Source organism: Aspergillus versicolor (assembly GCF_001890125.1).
Source record: "Aspergillus versicolor CBS 583.65 unplaced genomic scaffold ASPVEscaffold_3, whole genome shotgun sequence".
NCBI lineage: Eukaryota > Fungi > Ascomycota > Eurotiomycetes > Eurotiales > Aspergillaceae > Aspergillus > Aspergillus versicolor.
The window spans coordinates 3,496,220-3,517,040 of record NW_024467526.1 but is presented as its reverse complement, the minus strand read 5'-3'; the positions used below and the strand labels follow the sequence as shown (position 1 = coordinate 3,517,040).

Below are 20,821 nucleotides of genomic sequence, written 5' to 3'. Positions count from 1 at the left end.
CCGCCCTCCTCAAGAACCCAAAGTCTTTGAAATAATGGCAACAAGTAGACGTCTAACCCAGCCCCGGTCGCGGAACGGCTGTACCACTTGCAAGTGCGTCCGCCCACCAGACAACCCTACGAACTGCAACAAGTACTGATCGTCAGAGTCTAGAATCCGGCATGTCAAATGCGACGAGAAAAAGCCGGCGTGTACGCAATGTCAAAAATCCGGCCGCAAGTGTGATGGCTACGAAAACGCATCCCAGGCACAACTGCGCCAGCGGATCCAGGAGCGACACCGGCCGATCGAAAGAGACACATTCAGAGCTGACCAGCGACTCGTCTTGCGCCAGGAAACACGTACTGAGCGGCGGTATGTCGACTTCTTCTATACCAAGACCTCGCATGTTTTCTCGGGACTGTATGAGTCCAAGCTGTGGTCCTATCTCATTCCGCAGTTTGGGGAGCACGAACCCAGTGTGAGACATGCTATGACTGCCATCGGGGCAATCCACTCGCGGCTACAGATCACAGATGCTGCTTCAAAGTCCGAGGATACGGGCCCAACCGAGCGGTTTGTGCTCGAAGAGTATAACAAGTCTATCCAGGGTTTGGTCAAGTCACTTTCGGCTGCAAAGGGGGAGAGTGTTGACCTGACGTTGACTTCTTGTTGCCTCTTTGTGTGTTTGGAAATTCTTCGGTTTAATCGCAGAGCAGCCCTGGACCATATTGAAGCCGGCCTTCGAATAATCTACAAACATGAGCAAACCTCAGCGGGTGCTTGGACCAGCGAACTCTACCAGCAACTACGCGACCTATTCATCCGACTAAACCTCCAGGCTTCATTCATGGGCGGTACACTAGTCCCTCTGAAGCTGTACTCATCGGAAACAGTCCAGTCAGGCCTCGCCTTTAACGATATGATCGAGGCAAGAAACCAGCTCGACCAAGCTATTACAAGGGGCCTCCTCTTCATCCGCTCCGTCGGCATCATGCGCGAGGCACGCGAGCCAGCCTTCCAACTTGAGCTCGAAATAGAGCAGGAGAAAGTCCACCGAGAACTCCTCGCCTGGCGACGGTCCCACGACAAACTGCTCCATAAGCTCGGCCCCAAAATCCAGCAATCCGAGCTCTGCGCTTCCCTCCTCCAACGCATCTACTACTCCACCGCATTGATATGGTCTCTCGTCGTCCTCGACCGCAGCGAAGACTCCTACGACAGCTTCACGGCCGAGTTCGAAACTGTCGTCTCCCATATCGAGCAATTGCTCCAGATCAACCCGTCCTTCGCTAACAGCAAAACTCATACTGGTGCAAGTCAGCCCTCATTCTCACTTGAAAATGGGATCATCGCCCCAGCATACTTTGCCGCCTGTCGATGTCGGCACCCATCCGTCCGCCGCAGAGCACAGAAAATCCTTTTCAATTACTCCAACAGAGAAGGTATGTGGAATGCCCGATTATACGCGGCAATCGCAAAGCTCGTCACGGAAATCGAAGAAAGCCAATGCGCGGTACCACCAACGAGCGAAAGTGATATCGGACCAACCGCACGCGTTTACGAGGAGGTCCAAATGAGGGAAGAAAAGGATAATCCCATGCATGTTATGGTTTATACCAAGCCTGACGGGGTCGATGGGCTGTGGGAGATGACCAATTTCATGGTTGAGTGGTAATGGGATGGCACTTCTACGTGGTGGTTACCGGTTAGCATTGCGATTAGCGTGTATTTTTCTTTTCTTTACATGTTACCTAGATTGGTCTCTCAACTTTAGCGTGTTCCATAGTTCAGGTTTTGTCTCAATACCCACTACACCAATCCCCTATTTGCGGGTTTATCCAAATGGCAGCATGACCACGAAAACACTAGCGGTATCAGGCCGTCTTTCTATTGCATTATATGCCAACTCTTATACCTACTATAAAAATGCAGGAATCCAAATGCCAAGCTCAAATCCTTCCCCAACCAAGCTAAACCTACGACTGGACGAATAGAGCCCTACGGGCAAAGACCCCGGGACAAAACTCCGCCCCATTTCAGGCCCCCTTCCCAGCAGCCAAGGAAAGACGTTGGCGACAATGTATAGCCCGGTTGCTTCATTGGCTAATTAAGTATCCAACACCGTAGCCTGGGTAAACCTGAATGGTCTCGAATGAATCTGTTCTGCCTAAGGCTACATCTGCATGAGCGGAGGGTCTCCGGTATCTACCTAATTCACAAGGTTATTTCCACCAAAATAGATCTGAGGCAGCAACGTGTAATCTACCAAACATGCTGAAGGGCAATATACCCAGTCTAACAGGCCGTAAAGCCCATACCCAGTGCTTGGAGTTTCCAATTCAATCCACTTCTCACCGTCTTCCGGGTAATGAACCAGTTTCCATTCCTAAATGGCAAGTACATGATTGGTGGCATACATTTTTGCCGGATAAATATGAGAGCCCTTGAGTCTGGGAAAGGCTGAGTTCGACGGCGATGTTTCTTTGATATATTACTCAGGCATTTAATATACTTTATCAAGGTTCCCGGTGCTTGTTCTATCCAAGTTCGGATCACCAGCCTAGTGTGCTCTAAAACCTGCCTGTTTAGAACTTCATCAAGCTGTTGATCGACATGAGACTGCGGGGTATACGAGACTGACAAAATCGTTTCTGACTCTAGCAACATTAAAGACTCAATTGGTGGGCATTTTGCTCCGTCTACTTTACTTACATCCGTGTTTGCTGCAACGTCGATGATTCTGAAAAGGTTCAAAAGCTACCCACGATGACGATGCTCTCTCGCCGATCCAAGGCACTCGAAAAGAAAGGAAAAGAAAAGAAAAAAAATGCTCAAAGCTCAAGTCTTCGGCATTGCCCTCGCAATCCTACAATCAGCCAAGGCGTGGCAGATACCCGCAGAATACGCCTTGACTCCGTCATCCAATGGCCGATTTCTGCAACAAGCCAACGGAGACCCGTTCTTCTGGCAGGCAGACACAGCATGGCTACTTTTCCACAGACTCAATTACAGCGAGGCAGACGCCTTTCTGTCAGACCGTTCGGAAAAGGGCTTCAACATGGTCTTAGCCGTGGCCTTCACCCAGGCGGGGATTGACAACCCCAATCGAAACGGCGACCTGCCTTTTATAGATGAAGACGTGACGGATCCCAATGAGCCTTACTGGGAGCATGTCGACTCTGTTGTCAAGCTGGCATGGACCAAGGGAATACGGATCTGCATGGTTTCCTCGTGGGGGAAATTCGTGCATGACAGCGGTGCGTGAACCATAAATAAATAATAACACATCTCTTCAGGTCTAACCTGCAAACAGACAACAACGGGGACGTCTTGAATTCCACCACTGCACATCCATTCGGGAAATTCCTCGGCCAGCGATATCCCTACCTCCCCAAAACACTCGTTGGCGATACAAACCCCTACTGGCAAAACAAAACAGCCGTAAAAGCAGACTATGCCTACGGCGGCGTACTACCGCCTTACGAAGTGACAGATTGGTCACCCGTCTACGACGATCTGGCGAACGGGATTGTAGCCGGCGAACGACAAGCTATTAAAGCCTCTTCGGGACATAAATCCAACACGACATGGTGGCCACTAATGACAATCCACCCAACAAATCAATGGTTCACAGGCGGACCACTGGCTTTGGCGCACGACTTCTTTGGAGATCGCGAGTGGCTTACTCTGGACGCAAGCCAGTCCGGGCACGCAGACTACCCGCCCAACCCGCCAATCCCCTGGTGGAACTGTCGACGGGGGTGGGAGCCCGTTGAGATCATGTATGCGGCGGGCTCAAAGGACGGGAATAAGATCCGGCCAGTTATTGACAATGAGCCGCATTATGAGAATAGATATAATAACGGGAAGGATACCAATGCGGTTTGGAATGCGAGTGATGTCCGGGTTGGCAGTTGGCAGGCTGTGAGTACCCCCCTTCTTCCGTTGGGTGTACCTCTTATTGCTGGTATAGAAATATGCTTACTGGAACAGGTCTTCTCAGGCGCAGCAGGTCTTACGTACGGCGCAAACGCCATCCAGCAGTGCATTATCCCAGGCCTTTTCGACTCAGACGGGAGCGGACCGAGCGACGACTGGAGCACAGACCTAGAGCTGCCAGGATCAGGCCAGATGCAATTTATTCAAAAGGCAGTGCTGGATAGAGGTAACGGAACTGCGTATTTCCATCGCGTGCCGGCGCAGGACATCATTGTAGGCGATGCGGGCGTTAATGATGCAAGAGTCACAGCGACGAGGGATCGTGGTGGGAACTGGATCATGGTGTATACGCCTACGGGTGAGCCATTCCAGATCGACACTCAGAGTGTAAAGTCTTGCAGTGTGCGTGCGAGTTGGTATAGCCCATTGAGTGGGAGGTATACTAGATTTGATTATACTCAGTGCGGGGATAGCGCGGGGTCTGCTGAGAGTAGGACGTTTACACCACCTGCAGGAGATGGACATTCGGATTGGGCGTTGGTTTTGGAAGTGGTCAATTGAACTTATTGGAATTCAGCGCAATGGCGAGAGATGATGAATTAGTTGTTGACTGCAGTTGTTGCTATGACCTTACTAAGAACCGGAACCCCACTGGTTAACTGCGTAGTTATCCCCAGGAATCCAACATCCACCTCACAACACTCCAACTTTAGAACTGAACCAGTAGTCCGAGTAAGGCTCCTCTAACCAAATATAACTCCTCCAACGACTTAACTTTGGTTTAGCTTCCTATTCCCTCAATTATGGCCGCCACTCAAAAAAGACCAGAGATCATCGACATCGCCCGTGGTCTTCACCATGTACCAATGTGCGAGGACTACGAACGCATGATCTCAGGAATGCTGTACTTCCCTCGTCTTCCCTAATTAATCCACTAATACTAACAGACAGCAGATACAACCCGCTGCTACCCAAACTCGCCGAAGCCCGACACCGGTGCCGCGGGGTAGCGACTGACTTCAACCAGCTCGACGCCAAAACCGTGTCGTACGAGGAGATCGCAGACCGACGAATGGAGCTTCTTCGCAAAGTCGTCGGGCGAGTAGGCGAGGGCACATTCATGGAACCGCCCTTTTGGCCGGACTATGGATGTAACATTGCCATTGGGAAGGAGTGCTTTATTAATTTCAAGTACGCCCGTACCTAACAACTGTCTAAGACTTGCCTTGGGGTTTGGATTAATTCTGACAATTATCAGCTTCACCGTACTTGACACCAGCCTCGTTGTTATCGGCGATAGAGTGCAATTCGGCCCCAGTGTCTCAATATACACAGCCGGTCACGACACAAGCATCCTCTCGCGCCGGAAGTTCGTCGAGTTCGGACACCCCGTGTTCATTGGCGACGACTGTTGGATCGGGGGCAATGTGACTATCCTACCTGGCGTGACAATCGGCGAGGGGTGTACTATTGGCGCAGGGTCTGTTGTTACCAAGGATATTCCACCGTTCTCGGTTGCGGTTGGCAGTCCTTGTAAGGTGCGCAAGACGATCCAGTCGGCGGAGGAGGAGATGGCGGATCCGGCGAATCCGTATAGAGATATGCCGGAGAAGTCGGAATGATTTTGATTGAAGTTTGGAATTTCGTAGACTTGAAGAAATCCCAAGAATAGAGCCCATCGTTATCTGATCCAGTGCATGGTGTATGAATCCTAACAAGCCGATCAAGCACCAATATCCTTTAAGACCAGACATCAGCCAAGATGAGACAGGACGCACGGTGCTGTCATGCTCAGCCGCACCAGCCAACACACCATGGCAGCTGCTGCCTAACTGAACTGGGTCTTATATTCCTGACTGACTGACTCTATCTTCACTGATCTCAGAGAAATATTCCAATACTTATTCCCAGACACTCCGTTCTCATCCAGTGCCAAAATGACACGAGAAGCCCGCATCGAAGTCCCCGTCCGCACATCCAGCCCCAGACAACCAGAAACAGAGCATGAGCAAGATCGAGAACGAGAAACGAGCCCCGATAGAATTACTGAAGAACAAGAACCAGAGCGAGACCGCCGCAGCCGGTTTCGGCAGGCTTCCTACTCTCCTCCTTACGTTCGCCGTCGACGCCGTATCTTCTCCCCCTCCCCTCCACGTCTTCCTTATGTTTCTTCCCATCATGAACTCTTTGCCAGCGAGGATTCCCAGTCTGGATCTCAATCCCAACAAGACCGCTGCGTCTACCTCGTTCCCTACAGCCGAGAAGCATACATAACCACCCACCCAGCGACCCAGTACGACTTTACCCAGTGGCTCCCCCTGCTCGCCCTCGGCGCCACAGAGACTTGGTACAGATTCAGCACTGCCAAAGATAAAATAGTCTATACAAACCAAAGCCTGCCCCTTCTTGCACCCCCGAACCCAAACCTTGTACCCCTGTCAGATCCTAAACCCGTCGGGCTCCGACTCGCCCGGATCGCGGCAACAGCAGCCCTGCGCCCTCCCTCTTCTCCTTCGGTTCCAGTCAAGTACGAAGATGGGTCAAAACCTGAGCAGCCGAACCTGGTCTACCTCTCCATCCAGGCATCCATAACAGGGTATACGAACCGATTCAATGACCGCTGGGACCACCCTGACCGAGACCTGCCGGACCGACACTTGCCCGACGTCGCGGATAACTCGCTCGTAGGGCAGAATATCTACCGAGTGATCCGGTGCGGGAGCCGTGAAGAGGCGGCTTCACGGGCGTTTTACGATGCTGGTGGGAATCGGTGGTCGACGGTGTTTACCTGTGCTGTTGTGGCTGGGGCGAGGAGTCTGTCGGGACGCGTGATGGTTTACGATGCTGAGGCTTATGAGAGGGTCAGTTCGGTGGAGGAGTTGGCTGAGGACGGGGTTGAGATGAAGGGGCAGAAGATTAAAGTGTTTTATTAATTTTGTGTTGTTTTACTGCGATCAATTATGATGGTATGATTGATGATGGGAGTTTGTATTGATGAAATGACATTCAACTCAGATAGTAAGACAGAAGACAACTTCATGTGAACCTGTCTATCTGAAACCAAACCTACTTGCCAGGTTGACAGCCATCCAACAGAATTCAACCCCTCAGCCTAAATTCATGAAACGTTTGGCGCCAATCTCCGCACAAGCGACTTTCCAGATCCGTCACGGAGATTCACCTGGAGCTTCACTTTTTATCGAGACTCCTGCAGAACTCCAGACTGCGAACCCCGCAATCCCGCATATTCAATATCTGCCCTGAAGATCATAATCTGCACCTGTTTCATGCAAACATCAATATGATACGGAAATATGCCGTGACCAGTTGTATGAGACGGGCCGCCGGACCGGTTCATGGGCGAAACGGGCTATACGGATTTGTTCTGTGTAGATTACTTGACTGACTCTGTCTGGAAGCAGGTTATAAATACAGTCAGTCATCTACTTCTCTATCCTCTCCAGAGCGCCACCCACAATCCTTTCAAAATGGCTCCTATACTCAGTACCCTCTCTCTCGCCCTAACAGGCCTCCCCCTTCTCTCTCTCGCCCAACAAATCGGCACCCCCGAGAGCCGTCCGCTCCTCACAACCTGGCGCTGCACAGCCCGCAATGGCTGCAGCAAGCAAAACACCTCTGTCGTCCTGGACGCAGCCACCCACAGCATCCACGCCCTCGACGACCCCTCCACCTCCTGCACCACCTCCTCAGGATCACTGGACTCAACCCTCTGCCCAGACAAAGAAACCTGCGCCTCGAACTGCGTCATCGACGGCATAACAGACTACGCAGCACACGGCGTTGAAACAAACGGCGGAGTCCTCAAACTCACCCAATACAAGAACGTCAACGGAACACTCAACGCCGTCTCACCTCGGGTCTACCTCCTCTCCGAATCCAACCAAACCACTAGCACGGAGACAGGAACAGAGGAGTATACCGCTCCATCCCTCCTGAACCAGGAGTTCACATTCACCGTGGACGTCTCAGCCCTGCCCTGCGGCATGAACGGCGCGCTCTACCTCTCCGAGATGTCACACACCGGCGGGCGAAACGCAGAGCTGAACCCAGCCGGCGCATCCTACGGAACGGGATACTGCGATGCGCAGTGCTACGTAACGCCCTGGATCAATGGCGCGGCCAACGTTGCCGAGAACGGCGCCTGCTGCAACGAGATGGATATCTGGGAGGCAAACTCGCGCGCGACGGGACTGACGCCGCACCCTTGTAACTACAACGGTGGGACAGGGAGTACAGAGGAAGGTGTTTACGAGTGCATAGACGACGAGGAGTGCAATGGGCCGACGGGGGAGAATGATAGTGTCTGCGATAAATGGGGGTGTGGGTTTAACCCCTATGCGCTTGGCGCGAAGGACTACTATGGCCGTGGTTCGACTGGGTTTGAAGTTGACACGACCGCGCCGTTTACGGTTGTGACGCAGTTCCGGACAGCCGACAACACGACGACTGGCGCTTTGGCTGAGATCCGCCGGTTGTATATCCAGGGCGGCAAAGTGATCCAGAATGCGGTTGTGACGGCCGGAGGTGCCAGTGTGAACTCGTTGACGGATTCCTTGTGTGATACGACTTCGTCGTGGTATGCTGGGTTTGGGGGGATGGAGAGGATGGGTGAGGCGTTGGGACGCGGGATGGTGCTGGCGATGAGCATTTGGAATGATGCTGGTGAGTATATGCAGTGGCTTGATGGGGAGGACTCGGGGCCTTGCAATGCAACGGAGGGAGCGCCGGCCTTTATCGAGGCGAATACGCCTGGGACGAGTGTGACTTTTTCGAATCTGAGATGGGGCGATATTGGCACGACTTTTCGGGGGACTGAGTAAGGGCGCAGAGCTATTTCATTGACAGCTGGGAATTCTATTATCGTCTATTATCATCAATAAAAGTCTATAATCAATATAGTACAGGTGTATGTTAGTAGTATACAAGGATCAACCCAATTAGACGCCAAACACCTCTTTCACGAGCATCTTCTTGTTGACTATCGGAGCCCATGTTAGCCTTTAGACAAATCGTTGTTGAAGGAGTACTCACCCTTCCCCATCGCATTCCTCGGAATAGGCCCATCAAGGATCTTCATCTCTGAAGGTAGCTTGTAGCCTGCCAGCCGGTCTTTCAATGCCCGTCGCATATCCAACGGTCCCCAGGATTTCCCATTGCGGCCGGTCTTCATAGCGGCATCCGAGTTGAGAACCACTATGGCTGCGACCTTCTGGCCCCATTGTTCGGACGGGAGACCGACGACAGCGGCTTCGGCGATTTGAGGACTGATTTGTTAGAAAATTGAACGAATAGGCGAGGAATTGGTGAGACATACAGTGAAAGCAACTCCCGTTCCACCTCCAGCGCGCTGACCTTCTCCCCGCCTATTTTGATGATGTCCACACTGCGTCGGCCTTGGATGAAATACATTGGCCCCTTAGCCCATTCACCGCTTGTTCCTTTACCAGAGTCTTCCACGGGCTGACGTGTAGCGACATCCCCTGTTTTAAACCACGAGCCTTTTCCATCATCGCCGTCGACGAATGTTTCCCGCGTCGCAGTCTCGTTGGCCCAGTACTCGCGGAAAACGGTAGGGCCTCGGAGTTGGATCTCCCCTTCACGAGGGCGGCCTTTGATGTCTACCTCTTGGCCCGACCGGATAACCTCGTTCGCATCCGTGTCGAATAATCGAACTTCCACCGATGGCAAAGGCCATCCAACGCTGCCGTCGACGCGGTCTGCAAAGTCAAGACCACAGCTAAGGGCCATTCCAACTTCAGTCATCCCGTAGCGCTCCAGCAGAACATTGCCATTGCTAAGATCTTGCCATGCCTTCTTAGTCGGGGTTGGTAACGCTGCGGAGCCGGAGATGTTCAGACGAAGATGCTCGGGGGAGATGCTGATTTTAGCTGCATCCTGGACCTCCGGGGGCAAGCTTGAAAACGTCGACATAAGCCGGTTATAGATCGTAGGCACGGCAGTGAGGAACGTGATCTTGCTCCTTGTGCCCTCTGGCAGAAACGGTTCCGCAAGACGATTCCATACCGATGTGGGATTGAACGGGAACATGAACTCAATCGAAGAACCAGACAAAACCGGCGTGAGAATCGCATTGATCGTCCCGTGGATATGATGTAGTGGAAGCAGATGCAAAAGGCGGTCGTCGGGCGTATACTTCCACGCCTCAACCAGCGACGCCGCCTGCGCCGCGAGCGCTGACTGCGGTATCAAAACACCTTTCTAGTCACGTTAGCCAATTCCTTCCCCTATAAATTTCATACGTCACAACATACCGGCCGATTCGTCGTCCCAGATGTATAAAGCATCATTCCACCGCTCTCCTTATCCACGCCCTCCAACTCCACAGCACCGACACCCGTCGCACCGGCCATGATCTTGCTCCGCACGTCAAGAACAGGCTCGCGATCCAAGCCTTCTTCCAGAATCTTCCGAGCCATATCACCATATCGCTCTGTCGCAATTAACATCCCAGCCTGCGAGTTATCCATGATATACTTCAGCTCGTGAATCGGGAAACCGGTCGATAAAGGGACGGCAATTGCATCGCTGGCCAGGATTGAAAGAAGCATTACTTTGCATAGTTAACGACCAGTTCAACTGATATATAGCGTAGAATATAGGGCAGGCAAGGCAAAACAGTACCTACGTAGTCGTAACTGTTCTCCGCTAGAAACGCGACTCGTTCCCCGCGGAGACCATCGCGGCGACCGCCACCAGCTTGACGGAGCCGATCCCGGGACTGGAGGACATCTGCGACTAGATTCTCGTATGTGAATGAGCGGGAGGATGGGTTATGTGTCACTGCGAGGCTAGAGGGGTCGTGGTTCTTCAGTGCGCGGAAGAGAGAGAGGTTTGGTAGCGTTGCGAGGGATCGGCGAGCAGCGAAGCGTGGTCTGCATGGCCTGCAAGTGAACGGAGTCGGCAAAGTGCGGTGAGAGAGGAAGAAGCCTCGAGAGGCGGCAAATAATGTACGTTGGTGCATTGTGAGGGAGATTAAAGCGTGAGGAGCATGTTCCTGCAGCTGGGAGAAATATGCGTTGATGTCATGAAGATTTGCGATTTCGGAGCTTGCGGTTCGGCGGAGCTTCATGCGACAGCAGCACGGCTGCAATTGACATTTATCCTCGGGGGTTTAGAAAGTTAATAGTAAATCATATAGAGTTTATAGTATTTATAAACAAATAAACCATTCCAAAGTCCATAAGATGTAACATCGAGATCCTCATCAAAGCCAACCATTCCCAAAAAGGCAGCGGAGCTCTCTCCAATTCAGTTCCGCCAAAATCGAATGACATTCTTCCTCGACATCCAAGCCCATCCATCTCGCCCACCCAGCTCCAGAATATCCTTCGGTCCGATCCCAAATCAATCTCCGTATTCTTCAAAATAAAATCTAGATGCTTCGCTCCATCACTGTTCCCCGTGGCCTGGTCTTCCCCCGTCGCCTGCTCTCAACCACAGTCCCCAGAATGGCCTCCGCATCAGGCACACCCATGGAAGATCTCATGAGGGAGAAGGTACACACACAGAGCCCTTATTCTCCTTCGAATCGGTTGTTGGAAGCGAGCAGAGAGATCGCTAATAATATTCCTTCGTTGGTTTAGATAACCACCGCATTCACACCGTCCACGTTAATAATTCGCAACGACTCGCATTTGCATGCACACCATGCGCCGATGCAAGGATCTACGTCGAAGGAGACACATTTCCAGTATGTTTAACCAGGCTCATTACATTACTGTTGCGAGGAGGAGTTCGTTGATTTGTTCAGTGTGACAATTACATCGCCGTCGTTCCAATCTAAGCCGCAACCTGCGAGACATCGGATGGTGTACGGCTTGTTGAAAGAGGAGATGAGCCAAGAGGGTGGGATCCATGCGCTGCAGCTGAGGACGAAGACACCGGAGGAGGAGCAGAAGGAGAAGGAGAGACGGTCGCAGGCGTAAGCTGCGTCTGTATTGTGTACAATGGGTGGGATTGGAGATGATGGCGCGATGAATGGAGCTTTACATACCGATATACCCGGCTAGCAAAGAGATATTAAATTTATTAGAGGGATTGACTATTACATGGATTCTAGTGCCGAAGGAAACGGCCAAGGAAAAAAAGTCTAATATATACACAGCGACATCATGCGCATCCTCACCAAACAAGCAGCGACGGGAGCCACCCAGCCGCGTCCAATCAAAGATGCAGCTGTACATAATCATCAGTGGGGGAGAATCGAAGAGCGCTTTTTCAAACAATAGCAAAACGGGAGACGATGTGGTATAGCCGGATGATACAAAAGAAAGAAACTGGATGAGGCAAATGGCGCGTCTAGAGGTTCGGCTTACCGTGCCTGTAACAGGTGACTAGCACAGCAGCAATACTCCAACAACCGAACTAGGCCAAGAAAACATAGACAACTTCGTTTCGAAGACGGAGTCAGAAAAAAAAAAAGTAGTAACTGAAATAGCAGCAGCGGAATTAGAGGGTTACAAGCGATCCACAGATAAACCCAAACCAAATGCCAATCAGAAACGTCACATCTAGTTTCGCGTCTGTGTGACACCAACGGCAACAGCCACGATGATGGCAATTATGATAACTGCGAGTGGTCATTGTTAGTTTTATGGCGATGGGTTTCGGGTCGATAATACTTACTAACGATGATCAGGGCGTACCACTTCCATTTACGGGCGTTGCGCGCACTCTGGACGGCCTGTCCGAGCTGAACGTTGGCGTTCCCAAGGTCCCCTGCGACTCTCTCCGCCCCCTGGTCAATATTCTCGACCGCTGGAGCGTGTTGTGCGACTGTCTCGCTCAACTGGATGACCAATTCACTAATTTGTATTATATTCTTCTCGATATCCTTGATTTCAGCCGAACGCGCCATAACAGAATCCTTTACATCGTTTGCTCTCTTTGATCTGGCACCAGCGACCTTGGAAATGTTAGTCCCACTTCCGAATACACTGCTCGGGCAGTTCTTACCTGAAAAGTCTGTTGATTGCCAGCCAAGACGGCCTCAGTTTGCCGTTGGATTTCCTCTTCGGGTGTTTCTGGGTCGGCGGCCATCCTGATCCGTCGACTCACCTGCTCCTCCAGTTTCCTTTTGAATAACATTTGACTCTTTTGATACAGCTCAAATTCATCGCGAATAGCGCGACCCTGGGTCTCGAGCTGTTTCTGGACATTGGCAGATCCAGGTGTCTTTTTGATCCGCTCAATATCGTTCTTGAGCTTTCCGTACCCATTTGTGAGGTCACCGTGGATTTGATCCAATTGCGACCTAATGTTTTGGTCTTCCCTTTGAGATTCCGATCCTAGCAAAGAGCTTTGGGCCGCTTCAAGCTGATTCTCCCTGAGGCTTTTCAGAGTTTGAATCCCATCTTTGATCTTGTTGATTTCATTAAATAACACGTTTGGGTCTGCAGGTTGCTGTTGCACCGGGTTCATCTCTATAATTGCCATCGATTAGTTCACATGGGTTGTTTATGAGTGCACATTCGCGCGCTTACCAACATCCTGGTTGCCATATCCATACTGGTTCTGACCGTAGCCCTGGTTACCAGCATAGGGGTTAGATTGCGCCTCTCCATAAGCAGGATAGTTGTTGTAACTCTGTCCGTACTGTTGACGTGAATTAGTAAGTTATGTTGCACGTAGGGCGCCTAAATGCCCTTTCCTAAAGGAAAAGGGAAGAGCGCACAGTCGACACAATGCAGCGATAGAACTTACACTCATTGTGAAGATAAAGCGAAATTTAGCGGCAGATAATGTCAAGTAAGAAGAATCGCAACGTCGTCCGATGTCAACTCAAGAGAGTGGGACGTGTCGTATGCGCAGGGGCACTAAGCCGGAATGGCGGAAAGAGGGACAAACGGCGCGAAAGGGCGACCGGGGCGGATTGCGGCGAGAGAGGAAGCACCGGAAGAAACAAATGAGGATCAATTGGGCGATGAAACAGGGAAAAGAAACTTGAAGAGCAAGAGACGGTAAATTGGAGGGATAGATAAGGGGGGTAAAAAGCGAGAAGAAGAGGAAAAATGGAAAATCAGCAGCTCCTGACGATGACGGCTGAGACACGAGCGGCCGGAGGGAGAGGCTGAGCAGTGGCGGGCTCAGGCTGGCAGTTAGCGCTGGCTGGGGTTTCGCAATCCCAGCTCACCAATCAACGTGGTTCTCTGGTCCAAAATGGTCTGTCTCAGAGCTGGTCCCTTTATTTTACCTGAGCTGTTTCCTTTAACCGTTATTCGAGGCACCCTTGTTACTGAGAAGGACACTTTGAGGTTTTAAGGAGTTTTTTTACTTCTGCAAGCACAGATCAGCAACAGGGACGTGATCGTCAGGTCCCCTTTTTCAACCGGCAATAGAACGTTTATAAAAAAAAATAACGAACGAGGCTGCTGAACAGTCAAGCCTGATGCATTTCTATATTTATCGCCCTTGATCCTAAGTTGCCTGGACAGTTATTCCGGTGCCTTTTGAAGGCAGTGACTTTTCTCATTGGCCTTGTCATCCATCGCTGCTGAACGCGGCAGGCTGCGCAGATTCGGTGGACACTAAAGAAAGGGTCAAACCTTGTGAGGACGGGCTGGCGCTGACTAATATTCTGGGCAACGATACGGACCCTGAAAGCACCTCATTCAACAAGGCAGCAGTATGCCCTATCTATAGGTGATGTCCTATGTTATCCTATAAGAAGGAACTTTGCCTGCTAAAATATTCACCATCTGAACTGAGGCATCACCAAATATAACAGCTACTTCAAGTATATCCATAACAATTGGCTAGCGGCGCTCACTAGACAGTCTGTTGGAGCTCCGCAGTGCTTGTCGAGCTTTGCCAAAAAGCTTATTGAACCTGTCTCGACGTCGGCCTCTCTCTGGCAATGACAATTCGGAAGTAGAAGCCGGTGTAGCTGCCGTAGCTTTCCCAGCATCGATCTTCTCTTGCAAGGATGAAAGAAAGGATGTATATTCTTTCGTTTTCAGGTCGTTTGGTCCTAAGACGTTGTTGGCCCGCTCCACAACCCGAGTCATTAGCTGTAGATAATAATCGTTTGGGGTGGTTCCCCTCAGGACAAACCGATATATGTTTTCTAGAGTCTGGGGGTTATTTGGCCCTAGCTCATCCTCCCTCGTTAAGACTTTGATCGCCTCGTCTTTTCTTTTTGTCGCATCTTCCCATCGGCCTTGGTTCCAGTACAAATCTGAGAGGCGCATAATGGCCGTTGAGACGAGGAAATGGTTAGATCCATGCTTTTCTCTGGCGCCCTCTAGTGCCGCTAGAAGTAAATTTTCTGCATCCTCCCACCGTTCTTGCAATTGATGCACTGATGCTAATGCGGCCATAGCATGCAACGTATCAGCGTCTTGTGGGCCAAGTCTCTCGGTTGCTTCCTTGACTGCCCGTGTGGCTACCTCCTCTGCCTGTTGCTCTTCCTGCAGCTTTACATGAATATTCGCCATATTGATCTCAGATGTAATCAGTAGGCGAGGATAGAGGTCATAGTCATGATTACATGTTTTGATGATATCTGTAATCATCTTGTAGGCCTCCTGTAGGCGGGATTGCGATGTATATAGGCGTACCAGATCCTTCATGAATCCCAGGGAATCGGAATGATTCATCCCATGAGTTTCCCGGTGAGTTTTCAGATTAACTGAAAGGAGGTCTTCTGCCTCCTTCAATCTCCCCTCTTGCATATATGAATTGGCAATAGATGTCACACTCTGTACAGAGCCCGGTATGTGGAGGTCGGTGGTGTTCTGTAGGATACCCACCAGCTGTGGGTGCAGTTCAAGCAGTTTATCGTGCTTATTCGCCACTTTGCATATGGCCGAGATAACATAAGCAGTGAAAATGGTGTCAGGATGATTTGGCCCGAGTGCTTCTTTGCTTGCCGTGAATGCGTCCATCCCGAGCTTCTCGGCCTCGTCTAATTGGAACAATGATTGGTGTTCAGATGCGACGCAAGCCATACTGCGCAGGGTGTCGGGATGCCGGTCTCCAAGTTCCGTTTTGTTGATATACATAAGTTTAGTATAAAGTTCGAGAGCTTCGGCGTTCCGATGATCCATAGATAGCCCGTATGCTGTTCTCTGAAGTAGATAAGGGTGTTTAGCTCCATCAAACTCATTCTCGCTTATTAACGAGATTGCGTGAGGTAGATACTGTCTTCTTGAGCGTTCATCAGTGCTAGAATAAGTTTCTTCAAGTCGATCTGCAGCCCATTCCAGAAATACTGGGAACTCCCGGTCTTGCCGCGCCCAACTCCGAGTTGCAAGACGTACGAGGCGATGCATAGTCGAGCAATCTTGACGGCCGCGTTTTGTGGTAATAAAAGAGAAAGCTGCTAAGAGCGATAAAGCTGCGGGCACTTCGTCGATAGGCCCATCTGCTGGGAGGAAACTATCGGGGATATCATGAGGGTCAACAAAAGCCATAATGCGTAGAAATATGGCCGCCGTGTCATTAATCTTCATGAGCTGGCGATAAGAGACAAGCCATGTGGTGGCAACGGGGCTGGAGCCATCGCCATCGTGTCCGTGGTCCGCAAAGTCTTTGCCTAGAAATTCCACAACCTCTGGCTCCTGTCGGTTGAATATTTCCAGATAATTTGCTAGTGTAAACTTCCTATTCACATTCAGGAACGCCGCGGCTTGGACGAGGGCCAGTGGCAGTGATTCAAGCCGGTCAAGAACAGCAAGGACCGTTTCTTTGTCATCCAACAAGAACCGTATTTCCGGGATCAGCCTTTTGCTCAAAATGTCCATTGCATCCTGCTTGCCTGGCTCGTGAACCCGCAAGACATGTGAGCGCGCTGTTTGCGCAGCCAGGTTCCCGTTGCGAGTGGTGATGAGAATCCGCCACTCTTTTCTCAAGGGGAGGTTTTGTTTGAGGTAGGCCCACGTATTGAGGTCGTCGACATTGTCGAGGATCAAAAGCCATTTGGTGGCACGGTTACTGAGACAGACGTTTACAGTCTCTTTTGCCTGCGCTGAGTTGACATCGACCATTCCCAGCATCTCTGCGGCGTCGATGTAGCTCTTCTCGATGTTCTCGATGCTACTGCACTGAATCCAGAAAACCGAAAGTTCACTTTTCATTCGGTAGGATAGCTCGAGAGCTATTTGAGTTTTGCCTATTCCTCCAAGCCCATACATTGCTAGGACTTTTGGGCCGTCTGGCGAGGATATAGACTCCTTGAGTTGCCCAATTTCAGCGTTACGCCCGGCGAAATCCACGTTTCTATCGGGCGAGACCATCCAGTATTCGCTTCTACGGGCTAATAAACATAGTCAGTGGTCTTGAATCAACTAGGGCGTAATCAACGCTCACTACTACTAACATTTTGTCTGAACACTCCAATGATCCAGAAAGGTCTTCGCGGCTGCAGCACCAGTCGCAGCAGCGTAAAGCCGCCATTTCTTATTCTTGTGACTGTCAGCATAATCGGTAATGCCTTTCACAATGACACAGGGCACCGTGCCATCCCATGCCCCTGAACCCTCCATCTCAAAACCAATTACCTCGCCTTTCCCGGCCAGTGTTTCCCGAGTCTCGCCCGCTCTCATTACAGTGTCAGCGGACGCCATAGGTCCAATGAAGATATTTGCATCCTCCACATCGGCCCGAGTGCGTATAATTGCAGACTCTGCGCATTCGAGTTCTTCGCAGCTCGTTTTTGTAGCTGCATCGCAGATTGCATCGGCAGCGGAACAGCTGCATCCGTGGGCATGCCCGTCACGGTGCTTGTGATGATATGACGGCTTATAAACGACGTCGGTCTTAGCATCCGGGGCGCACCAGGCTTTCCGATTGTTCACCAGATCGTTCACTGTCGCGGCGAATTGCTCTCGAAAGAACGCCAGGTTATCTTCGCCCTCAAGACTCTTCAGGAGAGCCTTGGCCTCGTCGTTGTGAGTCCGAAACGGGTTTGTGTATTTGAACTCGCCTGGGGTTTGTTTGCCGTAGCCATAGACGAATAGCTTATCCGCAATGATAACATCGCCGAGGTATCTCTGAGGTGACTTCGGGTTTGGGCCAGAGGGCACACCACCGCAAATGCCAACTACCAGCACGAGTTGCAGTTCGGTGTACGAGGTTCGGAGGCTTGCCAAAGTGGCCGCAGCACCACGTGTTCCCATGTCTGGGAGGTATGAAAGTACGACGTTGTGACCCCCGAGTAGGCCGTTAAAGTAAACATTTCTGTCCCCCTTGACTCTACCGTAAAACTTGGAATACCTGTCGAAATTTTTGTCGAACAGCGCTTGAACCGGTGTTGCCTCTTCGGCGAGCGCGCATACAATAGCCGTAGTAAAGTCGTTGCGGCTTGCAGGGCGGGTCTGAGTGTCAATTGTAGCGCTCATTTTGATAAGAGTATAAGTTGAAGGGAACTGGGCGGCGTTTGTTTTTGGTAGGGAAATTGAACACAGACGAGTGCAATTGCCATCAGGTCATTGTTCGTGGGGGGGATAGGTCCGTCTTATTTCGAAGCAAGTCTTAGGGGGCCAGCAGCCGATCCGGAACATGGTGTCTGGACTGCATTAGGGTGCATGGATCAGGTTCAGAAATCCCTGTTGGCACCATCCCTGTTGGCACCAAGTCTTAGGCATAATGGGGAAGGCAAACGAGTGAGCGAGCGAACTGGTCAGTCCCGACGGGCGAAGGGCAGATGGTTCGCAAATGTGTTTGCATGCTTATCAGTTTTCGGGAAATCATTGCTTTCAATTCAAATGAATATCATGAAGACAGCCTCGACCGCAATAGACAAGGATGGTGAGACGTTGGTGCCCTGTAGTCGCCGTCACATTCTCAGCCCCCATTTTTTTTTTTTTTTTTGGCACCGCGTACTTTTGTCTCTCTTTCCAGGGGAGGAGTAATTGTTGTAACCTCATCAGCAGCTCAGAAAACGCAACCAGCTCTAAAGATACTCCTCCGTCCGTGGGGGATGCTCTGAGAGTGAGAGAGCATCTGACTCCATTCAACCTCCTGACGCACATTGTAACTTGCCGCCAGGAACTCATCCTTGCATATGTAGCGTACTTTGGTCGGTTGGGGGCCCTTGTACAATCGCAGGAACTGATACATGACCTGAATAGTCAATTACAGAATATTCTTTGAGCCCGTCGCGTCATCATCAGGCTGGGTTGGCCTTCCAGGCAAAATGATGAAAAGTAGGTCAAACGCCCTTATAGTATCGCTGTGTTTATGGAGGCGGGATCAACATCATCGATGCATAGTAGTTTGAAAAGATGTATGATGGCCAACCAGGTTGCTCTTGTATTGCGGGTCCGAGTAGTGAGAGAAGGCTGAGAAGGCTGAGAAGGCTAGGTAAGCGGGAGGCTGTGCCTGGTCGTCATTAAACCCGCGAGTTTTGGTATGTTGCCAGCTGCAGCTGTCCATGACTATCGAACAGGCGACAATGAACTCTCCCATGGTTGCGTCCAGAATCAAAGGGTCGATCTTCGCGGTGGCCGTTGTCGATGCGCTGGGGGGACCAGTGGAGTTCCAACCGCGGGGAAGCTTTGAGCCCGTCACCGATTTCCAACACAACGCGAACTTTGGTGTTCCTCCGGGGTAAGTTTAATAAATTGACTACCGTATACCAGTATCAGAAACTCAGCTGGATGAATAGCACATGGACTGATGACACATCCATGACCCTCTGTCTTGCCAAATCACTTATCCAATCAAAGGGCCAGTTTGTTGCCCAAGCCGCTATCCGAAACTATATCGAGTGGCACGAGAATGGCTATCTTTCAGCAACGGATAACTGCTTTGATGTCGGAATCGGTACGGCAACAGCGCTCAAAATCTGGAAATTATACTTTAAGCAATCACCTGGTATCCAAAAGGACGATCCAGCGGGTCATGAGGGCGGCCAGCCTGCCATTGACAAGGCTCTGAAGCGCGAGGTACTTTTGGTTTCTCTTTGATTTCAAAAACAAAGCATACTGACGGGTATAGTATTCCTGCGGAAATGGCTCCCTCATGCGCGTTTCCCCAATCGGCCTCGTGTACTTTCGCGACATGGACGAAGCGTTGCACCATGCCGCCGCTTCCTCTGATGCGACTCACCCGTATCCAACGTGTGCTGAGTGCTGTGTAATTTACACCAAACTCATCGTACACGCACTGAATGGTGCTAGCAAAGCGGACCTTGCCCAGGAGGTTGTGTCCACGGAATTCAAAGATACAAAGTTAAAACAGCGGTTGAGTCGCTATGCAAGTCTACAAGACTGGCAAGCCACAGACGAAGATGACATCAAGTCCTCAGGCTACGTGGTTTCCACACTTGATGCTGCTCTGTGGTCATTTTTTAGCACGTCCACTTTCGAGAGCGGAGCTTTGAGGGCCGTGAACTTGGGCCAGGATGCGGATACTGTGGGTGCAGTATATGGAGGTTTGGCGGGGGCATTTTACGGTCTGGAGGCGATACCATCGCGATGGGTTGCGGGGCTGCAGAAGAGAGAGCTCGTGGACGAGATTGCTTCAGGGCTTGTTTCCCTTAGCCAGTGATGGCATGGACTGGCTTCTTTTTGCTGGATTCTGTAGAAAGAGGCGATGGTACTGCTGGTGTAGACTCAGCCTAGCCCCACCAACAGCAAGGGCCTGATGAGAATCATGATATAGCATTGAGCTTCGCGAAATTGGTAGAATGCGACGTCCAACAATGCGTAATGTCTTGTACGGAGAGAGCATTCTATGTGCAGTAATTGTATACCCAGCCTGAAGCTCTTCAGTGGGACCACTGCAAGTGTCAGCAAATAGCGCGAACCAGACAATTAATTTCCAGCGATTCTGCCTCATACTGTGGGGAACTGATCCGTTGTAAATCACCAATCGAGTTCTAATCTTGGGGTGTGGACCTTCAGAACAACCGACG

The 20,821-nt window shown here is 50.9% G+C and overlaps 9 protein-coding genes across 9 annotated transcripts; 6 read left to right on the top strand and 3 right to left on the bottom strand.

Moving 5' to 3' along the window:
* Positions 1–34: 34 nt before the first annotated feature.
* On the top strand, positions 35–1,657 carry ASPVEDRAFT_127767 (Zn(II)2Cys6 transcription factor; the record flags this gene model as incomplete). Its single annotated transcript, XM_040806492.1, has 2 exons — positions 35–93; positions 154–1,657. 2 exons carry the CDS (start codon positions 35–37, stop codon positions 1,655–1,657), a joined length of 1,563 nt encoding a protein of 520 aa, XP_040666702.1.
* Positions 1,658–2,809: 1,152 nt separating this feature from the next.
* Positions 2,810–4,482, top strand: ASPVEDRAFT_82490 (glycoside hydrolase family 140 protein; the record flags this gene model as incomplete). Its single annotated transcript, XM_040817208.1, has 2 exons — positions 2,810–3,239; positions 3,296–4,482. The coding sequence occupies 2 exons, from the start codon at positions 2,810–2,812 to the stop codon at positions 4,480–4,482; spliced, it is 1,617 nt and encodes a 538-aa protein (XP_040666701.1).
* Positions 4,483–5,858: 1,376 nt separating this feature from the next.
* ASPVEDRAFT_82488 (uncharacterized protein) lies at positions 5,859–6,854 on the top strand (the record flags this gene model as incomplete). The annotated part of the gene is made up of 1 exon (XM_040817207.1): positions 5,859–6,854. The coding sequence occupies one exon, from the start codon at positions 5,859–5,861 to the stop codon at positions 6,852–6,854; it is 996 nt and encodes a 331-aa protein (XP_040666700.1).
* Positions 6,855–7,409: 555 nt separating this feature from the next.
* Positions 7,410–8,762, top strand: ASPVEDRAFT_128353 (uncharacterized protein; the record flags this gene model as incomplete). The annotated part of the gene is made up of 2 exons (XM_040806537.1): positions 7,410–8,160; positions 8,203–8,762. 2 exons carry the CDS (start codon positions 7,410–7,412, stop codon positions 8,760–8,762), a joined length of 1,311 nt encoding a protein of 436 aa, XP_040666699.1.
* Positions 8,763–8,879: 117 nt separating this feature from the next.
* ASPVEDRAFT_51979 (uncharacterized protein) lies at positions 8,880–10,924 on the bottom strand (the record flags this gene model as incomplete). The annotated part of the gene is made up of 6 exons (XM_040814555.1): positions 8,880–8,920; positions 8,974–9,206; positions 9,257–10,161; positions 10,215–10,513; positions 10,585–10,835; positions 10,857–10,924. 6 exons carry the CDS (start codon positions 10,922–10,924, stop codon positions 8,880–8,882), a joined length of 1,797 nt encoding a protein of 598 aa, XP_040666698.1.
* A 239-nt stretch (positions 10,925–11,163) lies between these two features.
* On the top strand, positions 11,164–12,139 carry ASPVEDRAFT_40443 (BolA family protein). The gene is made up of 3 exons (XM_040812159.1): positions 11,164–11,459; positions 11,547–11,653; positions 11,714–12,139. The coding sequence occupies exons 1-3, from the start codon at positions 11,340–11,342 to the stop codon at positions 11,886–11,888; spliced, it is 402 nt and encodes a 133-aa protein (XP_040666697.1). The 5' UTR covers positions 11,164–11,339; the 3' UTR covers positions 11,889–12,139.
* Positions 12,052–14,045, bottom strand: ASPVEDRAFT_40442 (syntaxin). Its single transcript, XM_040812158.1, has 6 exons — positions 13,666–14,045; positions 13,446–13,557; positions 12,919–13,385; positions 12,589–12,868; positions 12,279–12,532; positions 12,052–12,138 (listed from the first exon to the last, which is right to left on the bottom strand). The coding sequence occupies exons 1-5, from the start codon at positions 13,669–13,671 to the stop codon at positions 12,474–12,476; spliced, it is 924 nt and encodes a 307-aa protein (XP_040666696.1). The 5' UTR covers positions 13,672–14,045; the 3' UTR covers positions 12,052–12,138; positions 12,279–12,473.
* A 672-nt stretch (positions 14,046–14,717) lies between these two features.
* On the bottom strand, positions 14,718–18,302 carry ASPVEDRAFT_82483 (uncharacterized protein; the record flags this gene model as incomplete). The annotated part of the gene is made up of 2 exons (XM_040817206.1): positions 14,718–17,218; positions 17,282–18,302. The coding sequence occupies 2 exons, from the start codon at positions 18,300–18,302 to the stop codon at positions 14,718–14,720; spliced, it is 3,522 nt and encodes a 1,173-aa protein (XP_040666695.1).
* Positions 18,303–19,357: 1,055 nt separating this feature from the next.
* On the top strand, positions 19,358–20,454 carry ASPVEDRAFT_126965 (ADP-ribosylglycohydrolase family protein; the record flags this gene model as incomplete). The annotated part of the gene is made up of 3 exons (XM_040806408.1): positions 19,358–19,512; positions 19,571–19,850; positions 19,903–20,454. The coding sequence occupies 3 exons, from the start codon at positions 19,358–19,360 to the stop codon at positions 20,452–20,454; spliced, it is 987 nt and encodes a 328-aa protein (XP_040666694.1).
* Between the last annotated feature and the right edge of the window lie 367 nt (positions 20,455–20,821).